Raw genomic sequence first — 12,252 nt, forward strand, 5'->3', positions numbered from 1 at the left:
AAGACATGGAAAATGGTAAGATTATCGACAGGGTTTTGCATTTTGTTCAATATATACCAAAAAAAAAAAAATGAGCTCTTCCCTCACTTTTCTAGATTGTATTCTATTTACATTTAAACTTTTAATTAACAAAAGTATCGATTAGGAATGATTTTGAGAGCATAAATTAGGAATATCATGAGATTTTCATAGTGATATTTAGGAACCCCATGGAACTCATAAACTGTTCTATGAGAGTTTTGCTCTCTGTTTCACTGAAGGATCACAACAGTGAAAGCATCAGAGATATCCACAAAACATTGGTCTCACAATAACATGTGAAAAGAATTTTCAAACTTATTGCATTCCCACAATTCATGGAATACACTCTTCCATGTAACCTGTCACATCACCATCACTTCACTGTTGTGTTCTCTGTCTCTTACTGTTTTCCTACCAACCTTGACACTCTGTGGGTGACAGAAAATGAATGTCCACAGCAGATCACACTTTCTTGGGTTGGAGGAAGGGAGGGGTGGCTCATACATGATGAGTCCCTAATGCCCATGTTTCACTTTTTGTGCTTACCAGTTCTAAGAATCTTTGCTCCAGGGCTTTGTACTCCAAAGAGTTTTTATTAAATAGATCTTCTGAAAACAACATATTAGTCACTCGGAGGCTGAAGAAAACCACCAAAGCTCCTGCAGTCTGAGAATAACTCAAGTCACCTCCTTTTGTTGGCCGAGCCACACTAGCCATCCCTGTGGGGTGGACTTTTGTAGACATTTCCACATAACTACCAACCTTGCCATTTTGTTCTTGGATTAGCTCAGGCTGGTAGTAATCTGTGCCTACCCGGTCCAGTTCTAATGAAATATCCTGTACGCCAATAATTACTTCATCTTCCAACAGGGTGGAGCTTGTGGTTGGAGGCAATTTTGGAGACTGTGTCATGGAAGCTTTCAACCAGAGTCTGTCAGTACTTTGGGGTATACTTGCCAATGTGTCTGTGGACAATTTCCCTAAGGAAGAAGTTCTTGCCCAAACTATATCTGATTCTGGCAATGCAGTCCACAAAGGTTGCATATCAGGTTTCACCTTGCTGTCAAACCATTCTAGGTTGGGTGACTCTGTAGTTTGTTCCATATCCTCCCTTAGGAAGGTATCTACTTGATCAGGCTTATCAATAGAAGCAGAGAATGCCACAGATGCCAGTAGAAGAGGGCCTTTTGTAACTGAGTAATCATCAATGTCGGGAACCTCTGAGGTGTGCTTGGGGAGAGTTAGAGATGCTGACTGAGTTCCACCAAGGGGCTCTTCCTCTGTAAAGTTTGTGGACCTATCATCATGCCCATATTTTGAATGGTCAATAATTTGGTCTGTGGAGTCCATTTTGTCTACCATAACTAGTTTCTCATCTTCACCCTCAGTTGGCAAAAGTGAATCCTCATCTTCTGGCCATAACTTAGACAGAGGTTCAGTGCTCTTCTCTAATGAAATCTCACTCCAGGGCCAAGTGATCAGATCTGCCTGTTGCCCAGACCCTGAACCTAAGCCACTCTCTGATATGAAGTCTTTCTCCATGGATGTGTCCGGCAGCAAAGGGCTCACTTCTAATTGGTCTTTGACCAAGCCAAAAGGTACAGTTATTTCTTTAGCAAGATCTAAGCGGACAGAGGAGGTCAGATATGGTGAGGATGTTAAGGACACACCATAGTCTTCCAAGAATGGGACTGTTTCTTTTGGCACAGGTTGAGTGAATGAACTTGAAGGCAATGAATCAAAAGGAAGAAAATCTTCTGACTCTTCAACATTGGCTAATCCTAAAAATAAAAAATTTTATTAATTAATCTACAGAGATACCAAAATATATTTCTAGTTCTTCTAAAACAACTATTTTCTGTTTTTCCCATTAAGTTGGTAGGGATACTTGCTGACTTTACTGGGCTATATCTAGCAAACAACAAGAAGATATAATATATTTTTAATATAGTCACTCATGAAAATACCCTCCTTCTTCAGGAGGACTATAAAAATAATCTTCAAACACTTAATTTTTTTATTCCAGAAATATAAAGAGCTAATAACAACATTGATACCAAAGACTAAATTCAGTGGTATTTCAGAAAGAAAATTCCCTTAAAAATGTGTTTCTCTTTGAATCCTCATTTTTTCTGTTGTTTATTGTCCCTCACCCTTCCAATTTACATAATGTTCAAAATCCTGAACTCACTATTTATATCTGTGTTCACCTTCATCTTTGAAGTCACACTGATTTTTCCTTTCCTCTCTACAACATCTAGAAGACCATCTGTTTCATTTTCACGTCTTTATCTCTTTTGTGGCTGCCCTAGTTAAGGTCCTCTCCTCAAGCTAAAATCTTTAGACTTGGCCTCCCACAATTAATCCTATTATAAGCTCCTGGAATAATCTTCTTTGATGCTGTTTGTTTACCACTCTAAAATTAAGTAAGGTGGTTCTTTAGTAGTAGTAGTAATTGAACTAAATTAAATATTCTTCACTATTACCTTCAAAATATCTACTAATTGATCCCCAACCCAGGTCTCCAAGTTTATTTGTTACTACTTTACCAATCTGGACTCTCACTTACAACCAATTAAATCTGACTGATTCCTCTCTCACACAAGTTTCTAAAGACATTTTCCCCTTAATAAATGCTTTTCTCATAACCACAGTCTTGTCCTCTCATCACAACCCTTGTCATCTAATATGATAAAGAAGTACAAAAAGTGATTGGAGCTCCTCACCATCTTCTAAGAAGTGAGATCCAGAAGTCCTCTCCTCAGGAGCCACAGGCACGCCAGTCTGAAGCACTGCCGGGGTGACAGAAGGAAGAGTCAAGCTGCTAACCTCTAAACCCTCTGGGGAAGAGCCGAGGCCCATTTCCGAGGGGAGGGCTAATTCGCGTGTAGACACTAAATCACCCAAAGGACTTTCTGACCAGAGTTCCCTGTCAGTGGCTGAGGGAGGACCAGAGCTGAAATCAAGTGGTGAGACACTGCCGGAGGTGGATTCATCTGCTGAGGGCCATGCAGCTTGAAGGGTATTATCCTGGGGGAAAAAAAGATAAATCACATCATAGATAAAAGAAACACATAGAAAATTATTTCAAACCCCTCCTATCTATATTCCTAGGTTTCCCAGGGACAAGGGAACAATGTAATACGATGGGTGGAAGCAGACATGGGCTTTAAAGACAAACAGATCTGTAGTCAAATCCCAATTTAGCCACATACTATTGGAAACTGCAGAGAAAATTTGTTATATGTAAGCTCTCAAAACTCATGTGTAAAGTGGGGAGAGATGAGATAGCATATTTAAGAGACCCCCCAACACCGTGAATTTGTGGGAGAAATGTTTCTCTTGCTTTACATGCTTCATTTCCATCTTTTTAGCTTAAATGAGTTACACAGAAGTTACTAACACCTGTAAAGCCCACAGCAGTAAGATTAGCAACTTTACCCATCATTCTGAAAGCTATTCAATTAATTAAGGCCCTCCGTGTTGATCAGAAATGTCAACACATCAGATGAATAGAAACACCTGTGAAATGGCATCACACGTACAAAATAGAAACAATCTCCTCTTTCTAGTGACTTTTTACTAATGTAGTACTAATCTTAAATTTTAGCTTCAAGAATAGAAAAGTAGAAAGAAACATAATCTTGAACATAGTAATTATTTAATTTTTTTTAGGTTTTTATTTTTATTTTTTTGAGACAGACTCTTACTATGTCGCCCTCAGTACAGTGTCGTGGCATCACAGCTCACAGCAACCTCTAACCCTTAGGCTGAAGTGATTCTCTTGCCTCAGTCTCCCAAGTAACTGAGACTATAGTAGCCCGCCACAACGCCTGGCTATTTTTTGTTGCAGCGGTCATTGTTGTTTAGCTGGCCCCAGCCAGTTTCAAACCCGCCTGCCTCGGTGTATGTGGCTATCGCTGTAACCACTGTGCACAGGCGCTGAGCTGATGGTAATTATTTAATCTTATGAAAAATAGCGTATGTAAAAAGAAGGTTAATGATGATATCAATAGGTAAAATGGCCATGGCATTTGGCAGTTTATGTATTTCCATCCAACCTGGGGGATATGAATAACAAAGAACAAGAAGTACCAGACACATAGAAGGAAATCATAAAATATTTCATGGGTATATGAAAACTAAAGAATGAAAATAGAAAAGAACAATCATTCTCAAACATAAACAGGTATTAGAAGAAATCACACTGAAGCTTTTTAGAAACACCACTTCCCAGGCCCCCTACCCGGGCACTCAAACTTAATTGGCCGGCGAGTAGGACCTAGATACTTTTAAAAGCTCCCTAATACAACAAACAGCCTGATAATGTTCTGGGTATGCTATTCCTGCCTGGGTTTCTAACACACTTCTATCAATTGCTAAATAGTTACATTTCTTATCAACTGGAAGATTTAAGAAATTCCTCATATTTATAAACCTATCCAAAGACTAGATAGAATTCATAGAAGAGAATAAAGTGAAGCCCACGAAAACTAATAAGAAACTCTGAATCTAACTCTCCATCCCTCCTCCAGGACATTCCTATCAGTGGAAGTGAATTTGCACTGGTAGACGCTCTCAAGCCTAATATGCTTTTTGAACAAAAGCACACAATTTTAAGGTGGCTAACTAGAGTTCAGTCTATGGCCATGAAATAAAACAGAACCTTCTGGCCTATGGAGGAAGTCAACCCAACACATGGCCTCTTCTACACACCTCAACATCCCGTTTTTGCTTCCTTAACCCTGTCCACACCTCCATTTAGGCAATTGGTCCACTAATCCATCAAGGCAATTCTGCTACTATTGAGACCTTACAGACACCATATTATACAAATGCACCACCATTTTTTAGCGCAGGGCATTTAAAATTTTATAAATGTTTGAATCATTTCTGTCAAAAGGGATAATTTATAATGAAATATAAATGTCCAGAAATAAGCAATGAAACTCAATTAAAATAACATCATCAACCAAAAATGATATCATTCTGCTTAAATATAATTAGAATTTAAAATCTGGAAAGGAGTGATTAAAAGTGTGTGGTATAATATTAGTAAATATTTTTGGCAATGTAGCTTTGATTTAAAAAAAAATAAAAAGGAATAGAAGCAAAACCTATCTGGGCATTAGACCGGAGTTTAATAGCCTGAGTCTGTTGACGTGAAGTATATGGGGGAAAAGGTGAGACATTTATAAAGAAAGAAGAAGCTGAAAGCCACCCTCATATGATTAGATATAATAGCAAATGGGCTACAAAGGAATGGAAAGGCTTCAAGATAATAAATTCCCTCCTGAGGAATCCCATACCAGAAAAGAACTTGAGGATAATATGACTTGGTTCATGAGTCAGCCCCCTCAAAATGACGTAATCGGAGAGACTACTTCTGGCAATTTTCTAGTAAACTTTAAGTGCATGCAATCACCAGAAGTAGATAGCCTTATATTACTTCATACAGGGGAAGTGACTTGGGACTGCTGATCTGTGTACAAGGAGCATGTATACAACTTAAAACTAAATACACAAATAGCTGTCATGATCTAAGTCTTTCTGCCTACAAGGTTTAAGTTATTTTGGGTCTTCAAGAATTGACCAGATGGCAAAAGCAAGAGTTCAAATCCAGATAAATAGAAGACAACAAATTGAAGTTTAGAAAGTGAAAGAAAAAAAATTAAGTAAAAATATTGGCTTTTATCTTCAGAAATGTTCATGTGTTTTACAAGACCATTCATCGTTTAGTTTATAAAAATCTGATGTTGGGAAGGGGTGCTGAGCATGCACATGCAAGTGAACATAACAAAAGTATCAAGTTTTAAGAGGCAGACTCTTAAGAATCATGTAGTCCAACCCTGTCTGTTAAAGTCAAAAAACTTGGGTCCATGCTCATTTAGGTTAGCCTAGTCCAGGACAAGGCCCAGGTAAATACAGAGGGGAAGGACAGAAGGAGGCCATTTCCTAATAGTTAAATGTCTGCTCTATGGAATGTGGAGGCTGTTTATATAGAGAGAGGGGTTTCTTCCTTTTTCCTTTCTTTTTCTAGTATCTAAAATCATAAATGTATTCAGAGGAAAGTAAGAAGGCTATTGGCTCAATATCAAGTTCTGTTTTTCAAAAAAGAAGTTACAGTGTGCCAGGAACTGTTGTAAACATGACATATATTAGCTCATTTAGACTTAGAAAATCAAACTGACATAATTTCTTTTTTTTTTTTTTGTAGAGAGAGAGTCTCACTTTATGGCCCTTGGTAGAGTGCTGTGGCCTCACACAGCTCACAGCAACCTCCAACTCCTGGGCTTAAGTGATTCTCTTGCCTCAGCCTCCCAAGTAGCTGGGACTACAGGTGCCCGCCACAACGCCTGGCTATTTTTTGGTTGCAGTTTGGCCGGGGCCGGGTTTGAACCTGCCACCCTCGGTATATGGGGCCAGCGCCTTACCGACTGAGCCACAGGAGCCGCCCAAAATGACATAATTTCTATTACTTTTTCATTTTTTTTTAAAAAAAAGTAGACTCCATGACAGGAAATTCCCTTTTTTTCCTCTTAATTATCTAAAAGTATTTTAAGAGATATGTTAAAGCTATTCACACTTCCAGCTGAATCAAGCATATTTACATTCTTGCAAAATCCAAATGTGCATCTCCTTTAAATTCCACGTCAGATGGTGTAAGCCCTTTAATCCATGCTTAAGAAATTAAGTTTTTTCAGAAAGAGTCTATGACCTGACACACATTCCAAAGGCAGCTTAATCCTTGGGGGAGAAGTACTCAAGCAATATACTATACTGTTTCATTTTACCTATAAACTAAATGCCTTTTTGTTTTGCAAAAAAATCAAAGGCAGAACAACATATAAAGACTGTAATAAAAATCAAGTCACCCATACACAACATAAAATATGAAAGTAAACAATTTAACTTCTTTAAAGAAGAAAGACCACCCATTCCAATTAAATACTCCCTAAGAAATGGCATGGCAATGAAGCTTTCTTATACATTTTGAAAGGTAGGCACTTAGATGCCAGAAATATACTCCATTTATTTTTATATCATTAGATGTTCCCATAGTAACAAATTCAACTCATGAATTCTTTAAGTTCAATGTAGTATATTGACAAGTTTAATACTATAGTGGCCAGTTTTGTTTCTGCTAATGCCAACTGAAAAGTTTGGTAGTGCTATGGAAAGCATACTTTGTGATAAGTGATTTTCCAAGTCAGGGTGCCAGAAAGTTGTCAAGTACAATAATCCAACATTCCTATCTCTAAAAAAAATTTTTTAAATCAAATCCAGTAAATAAATACCCTGTTTCCTCGAAAATAAGACATCCTGATAGGTCAGGGGGGGAGACAAGATGGCGGACTGAAGCCAGCTTTCAACAAAGGCTCCCGTCCAGAAGGAGAGTTAAGGGACAGGAATAGTAAGTATCCTGGTGGACTTGAGCCTCACCAAGAGAGAAGGCTGAAGAACGCACATCAACACCGCTGAGGCAAGTTGTGATCACAAGGACGCAAACAAAAGGTACAAAATCCACCACCAAGCGGACGGGAGTCCCCCTCCCCCATGAGACCGGCTCATGAGCCCCACAATTGAACAAGCGGGCAGAAATTAAAGGCCCTCCCACTCCACTCCACGGGAGAGACCTTCTAAAAACTGGACCTACCTCCCCTACTGGGGTGCCGTGGCGTTCTCCTGCCGGACATAGGGCTGAATAAAACTTTGGGAATCCTTTGCCGGCAACCCTGAATCCCCGGTGCTCCCCTCCCACCCACTGAGGTCTGGAGGCCTGTCCCCCAGGAATTCGGATCCTTGGGTGATTTCTCAAGGGGAGTGGACAGTCCCCGAGTTGCGACTGGTCAGCATTGACTCTGAGGCGCGCAAGTGAGGAGAGGGCACTGGGCTGAGGGGGAGTCACGCCTTGCGGCACTTCCCTGCGGTGCAGTGCACCAACCCTCCCCGGGCACAAGACTGAATAAGACTCTGCCCTCCCCGCTGAGAGCTGAGAGCCCCTACTCTCACTCGGGGTCTGAGGGCCTATCCCCCCGGAGTTCGGCTCCTTGGGTGATTTCTCGAGGGGAGTGCACAGTGCCTCAGCTGCGTCAGGTCAGCGCTGACTCTGGGACACGTGAGCGAGGAGAGGGCACTCTGCTGAGGGGAAATCAAGCCTTGGCGGCACTTCCCTGCGGTGCAGTGCAGGAGCCCTCCCCGGGCACAAGACTGAATAAGACTCTGGCCTCCCCGCTGAGAGCTGAGAGCCCCTACTCTCACTCGGGGTCTGAGGGCCTATCCCCCCGGAGTTCGGCTCCTTGGGTGATTTCTCGAGGGGAGTGCACAGTGCCTGAGCTGCGTCAGGTCAGCACTGACTCTGGGACACGTGAGCGAGGAGAGGGCACTCTGCTGAGGGGAAATCAAGCCTTGGCGGCACTTCCCTGCGGTGCAGTGCAGGAGCCCTCCCTGGACCGTAGTATTGCGTGAAACTGAATGAAACTCTAGCTTCCCCCCGCCCCACTCCCAATCGGGGTCTGGGGGCCCATCCCCCAAGAGTTCTGATTCTTGGGGGATCTCTTAAGGGGTGTGGACCCAGCACAAACTGCGGCCGCTCAGTGCTGACTCTGGGGCGCGGGACAGAGGAGAAAAGGGTCGCCTGAGTGCCCACACCAGAGCAGCAGTTCCCTGGAGGTAGATCAACAGCCGTTTTTTCTTTAACGGCAGAACGCTCACTTCTGGATATTCTGAGGCCACACCCCCTGTCTCCCTGGGCAACCAGAGGAGGCCACCAGTGACGGCTCACAAACCCGGGAAGCTTCCAGGGCGGGGCCGACCCACAGAGGTGTTCAGACGCAATTCTCCAGCAGCAAAGACATTTGAACTCAAAACAGCCCGTCTTCTGTAGGCCACGACAGGAACAGAGACAGAACCTCACAAAGTTGTCTGTTCTGTTCTGTTCTGTTAGCAGCATCCATCAGCGACGGGGCTAAGCCTGAGTGAACACCTCCTTCCCATCACCTGCATCAAACACTCAAAGATGTCAGGCCCCATCTCCTCCTGCTAGATAGCGGCAGTCTGCGGGGGCCTGGCAGACTTCCTTGCGATTCAGGCAGGTGCAAACCCCTGGAGTGTCTGTTCACTGCAGGCAACTGAGTTAGCCATCTGCAGAGATACCAGTGACTGGGTCCGACGGAGGGGCGAAGTGGGGAAGGAGACGTCAACCTTCCCAGACTGCTCTGTTTGCTGGGTGGCTCCTCCTGACTCCACGCTGCACTGGGGTGAGCTGTGTCAGAGGAGTCACCAGGCCCCTGTGATCCAGTTCCCAGAGACCTCTTGAACCCTTCCACCCGAGACAAGTGCCGATTGAGACAGTTGATTCGGACCTTTTGAACTGGGCTAATAGACTGAGGACTTTACAGGCGGTGCCCTGGGTGTGCGATTGTAGGAAGGTTTGATTCTCCTTTTCCAACTGGGGCCAGAGGTGGGCAGGTGGGGTGACTTAATTGCTGATTTTTCCACACAGCTGAGACTTCAAGCCAGAGTAGAAGTTGCAATAGGATCAAACAGAAACCAGCTGAAAACAAGACAGAACCACTTTGCTCCACCACACCAGACAGGGCCCCAGTTTCTCAGGCCACAACACTGTACGGGCCCTCGATAAAACCCCAGGGGAAAAACCAAAGGGAGTAAACCATGGGGCGGAATCAGCGGAAAAACTCTGGTAACATGAATAACCAGAATAGATCAACCCCCCCAAGAAAAGATACGGCAGATGTGATTGAAGATCCCATTCATAAACAACTGGCTGAGATGTCAGAAGTCGAATTCAGAATTTGGTTTGCAGACAAGATTAATAAAATGGAATTAGGAATTCGAGGAGAAATTCAAAAATTGTCTCAAGAATTTAACGAATTTAAAGACAAAACCATCAAAGACTTAGACACACTGAAACAAGAACTTACAGCCCTCAAAGATATGAAAAATACAGTAGAATCCCTCAGTAACAGAATGGAGCAAGCAGAAAAAAGGATTTCTGACATTGAAGATAAAGTCTTCGAACGCTCCCAATCTCTCAAAGAGGAAGAGAAATGGAGAGCAAAAACGGATCACTCACTCAGAGAACTCTCAGATAATTCGAAAAAAAACAACATAAGGGTTATAGGAATTTCGGAGAACGATGAAGTAGCTGCCAAGGGCACAGAGGCCCTTCTACATGAAATTATGAAAGAAAATTTTCCAGACATGCCTAGAGAATCTGAAATTCAGATAGCAGACAGCTTCAGAACCCCAACACGATTCAACCCCAATAAGCCATCTCCCAGACATATCATAATTAGCTTCACTAAAGTTAACATGAAAGAGAAGATTCTCAAAGCAGTCCGGCGAAAGAAAACTATAATGTACAAAGGTAAGAACATTAGAATAACTGCAGATCTCTCTGCTGAAACTTTTCAAGCAAGAAGAGCCTGGTCATCAACTTTTAATCTCTTAAAGCAAAAAAACTTTCAACCCAGGATCTTGTATCCAGCTAAACTGAGTTTCATCTATGATGGAGAAATTAAATACTTCAATGACATTCATATGTTGAAAAAATTTGCCATAAGTAAACCAGCTCTTCAGGATGTTCTCAGACCTATCCTCCACAATGACCAACCCAATCCTATACCACAAAAGTAAACTCACTCAGAAACTTCGGATCAAACTCCAACTTCCACACTGGCGAAAGGATTAAAAACGTCCACTGGACCTTTGAAAAACTCGATACCCAAAATTCCACCAGACTTATCAATACTCTCCATCAATGTGAATGGCTTAAACTGTCCTCTAAAGAGGCATAGGTTAGCTGACTGGATACAAAAACTCAAGCCAGATATTTGTTGCATACAAGAGTCACATCTCAACTTAAAAGACAAATACAGACTCAGGGTGAAAGGATGGTCATCCATATTTCAGGCAAATGGTAATCAGAAAAAAGCAGGTGTTGCAATTTTATTTGCAGATACAGTAGGCTTTAAACCATCAAAAGTAAGGAAGGACAAGAATGGTCACTTCATATTTGTTAAGGGTAATACTCAATATGACGAGATCTCAATTATTAATATCTATGCACCCAACCAGAATGCACCTCAATTTATAAGAGAAACTCTAACAGACATGAGTAACTTGATTTCCTCCAGCTCCATAATCGTTGGAGATTTCAACACTCCCTTGGCAGTGTTGGATCGATCCTCCAGAAAGAAGCTGAGCAAAGAAATCTTAGATTTAAACCTAACCATCCAATATTTAGATTTAGCAGACATCTACAGAACATTTCATCCCAAAAAAACTGAATACACATACTTCTCATCAGCCCACGGAACTTACTCCAAAATTGATCACATTTTAGGTCACAAGTCTAACCTCAGTAAATTTAAAGGAATAGAAATTATTCCATGCATCTTCTCGGACCATCATGGAATAAAACTTGAATTGAGTAACAACAGGAATCTGCATACCCATACAAAAACATGGAAGTTAAATAACCTTATGCTGAATGATAGCTGGGTCAGAGATGAGATTAAGAAAGAAATCGCCAATTTTTTGGAACAAAACGACAATGAAGACACAAACTATCAGAACCTCTGGGACACTGCAAAGGCAGTTCTAAGAGGGAAATTTATAGCACTGCAAGCCTTCCTCAAGAGAACGGAAAGAGAGGAAGTTAACAACCTAATGGGACATCTCACGCAACTGGAAAAGGAAGAACATTCCAACCCCAAACCCAGTAGAAGAAAAGAAATAACCAAAATTAGAGCAGAATTAAATGAAATTGAAAACAAAAGAATAATACAACAGATCAATAAATCAAAAAGCTGGTTTTTTGAAAAGGTCAATAAAATAGATAAACCTCTGGCCAACCTAATCAGGAAAAAAAGAGTAAAATCTCTAATATCATCAATCAGAAACAACAAAGACGAAATAACCACAGACTCATCAGAAATCCAAAAAATCCTTAATGAATATTACAAGAAATTTTATTCTCAGAAATATGAAAATCTGAAGGAAATAGACTGATACTTGGAAGCACGCCACCTTCCAAGACTTAACCAGAATCAAGTGGAAATGTTGAACAGACCCATATCAAGTTCAGAAATAGCATCAACTATACAAAACCTCCCTAAAAAGAAAAGCCCGGGACCAGATGGTTTCACGTCAGAATTCTACCAAACCTTTAAAGAGGAATTAGTACCTATATTATTCAACCTGTTC

General features: G+C 41.5%; 1 protein-coding gene across 1 annotated transcript in view; it reads right to left on the reverse strand.

Moving 5' to 3' along the window:
• The window catches only part of IMPG2 (interphotoreceptor matrix proteoglycan 2), a 108,484-nt gene that overhangs the window by 13,647 nt on the left and 82,585 nt on the right, over positions 1-12,252 (reverse strand). Inside the window, exons 12-13 of the mRNA XM_053565260.1 lie at positions 2,748-3,051; positions 568-1,802 (exon numbers count right to left, since the gene is read on the reverse strand). Of these exons, the coding sequence (XP_053421235.1) occupies positions 568-1,802; positions 2,748-3,051 (1,539 nt within the window). The remainder of the gene's footprint in view (positions 1-567; positions 1,803-2,747; positions 3,052-12,252) is intronic.

This window comes from Nycticebus coucang, chromosome 16 (genome assembly GCF_027406575.1).
Source record: "Nycticebus coucang isolate mNycCou1 chromosome 16, mNycCou1.pri, whole genome shotgun sequence".
NCBI lineage: Eukaryota > Metazoa > Chordata > Mammalia > Primates > Lorisidae > Nycticebus > Nycticebus coucang.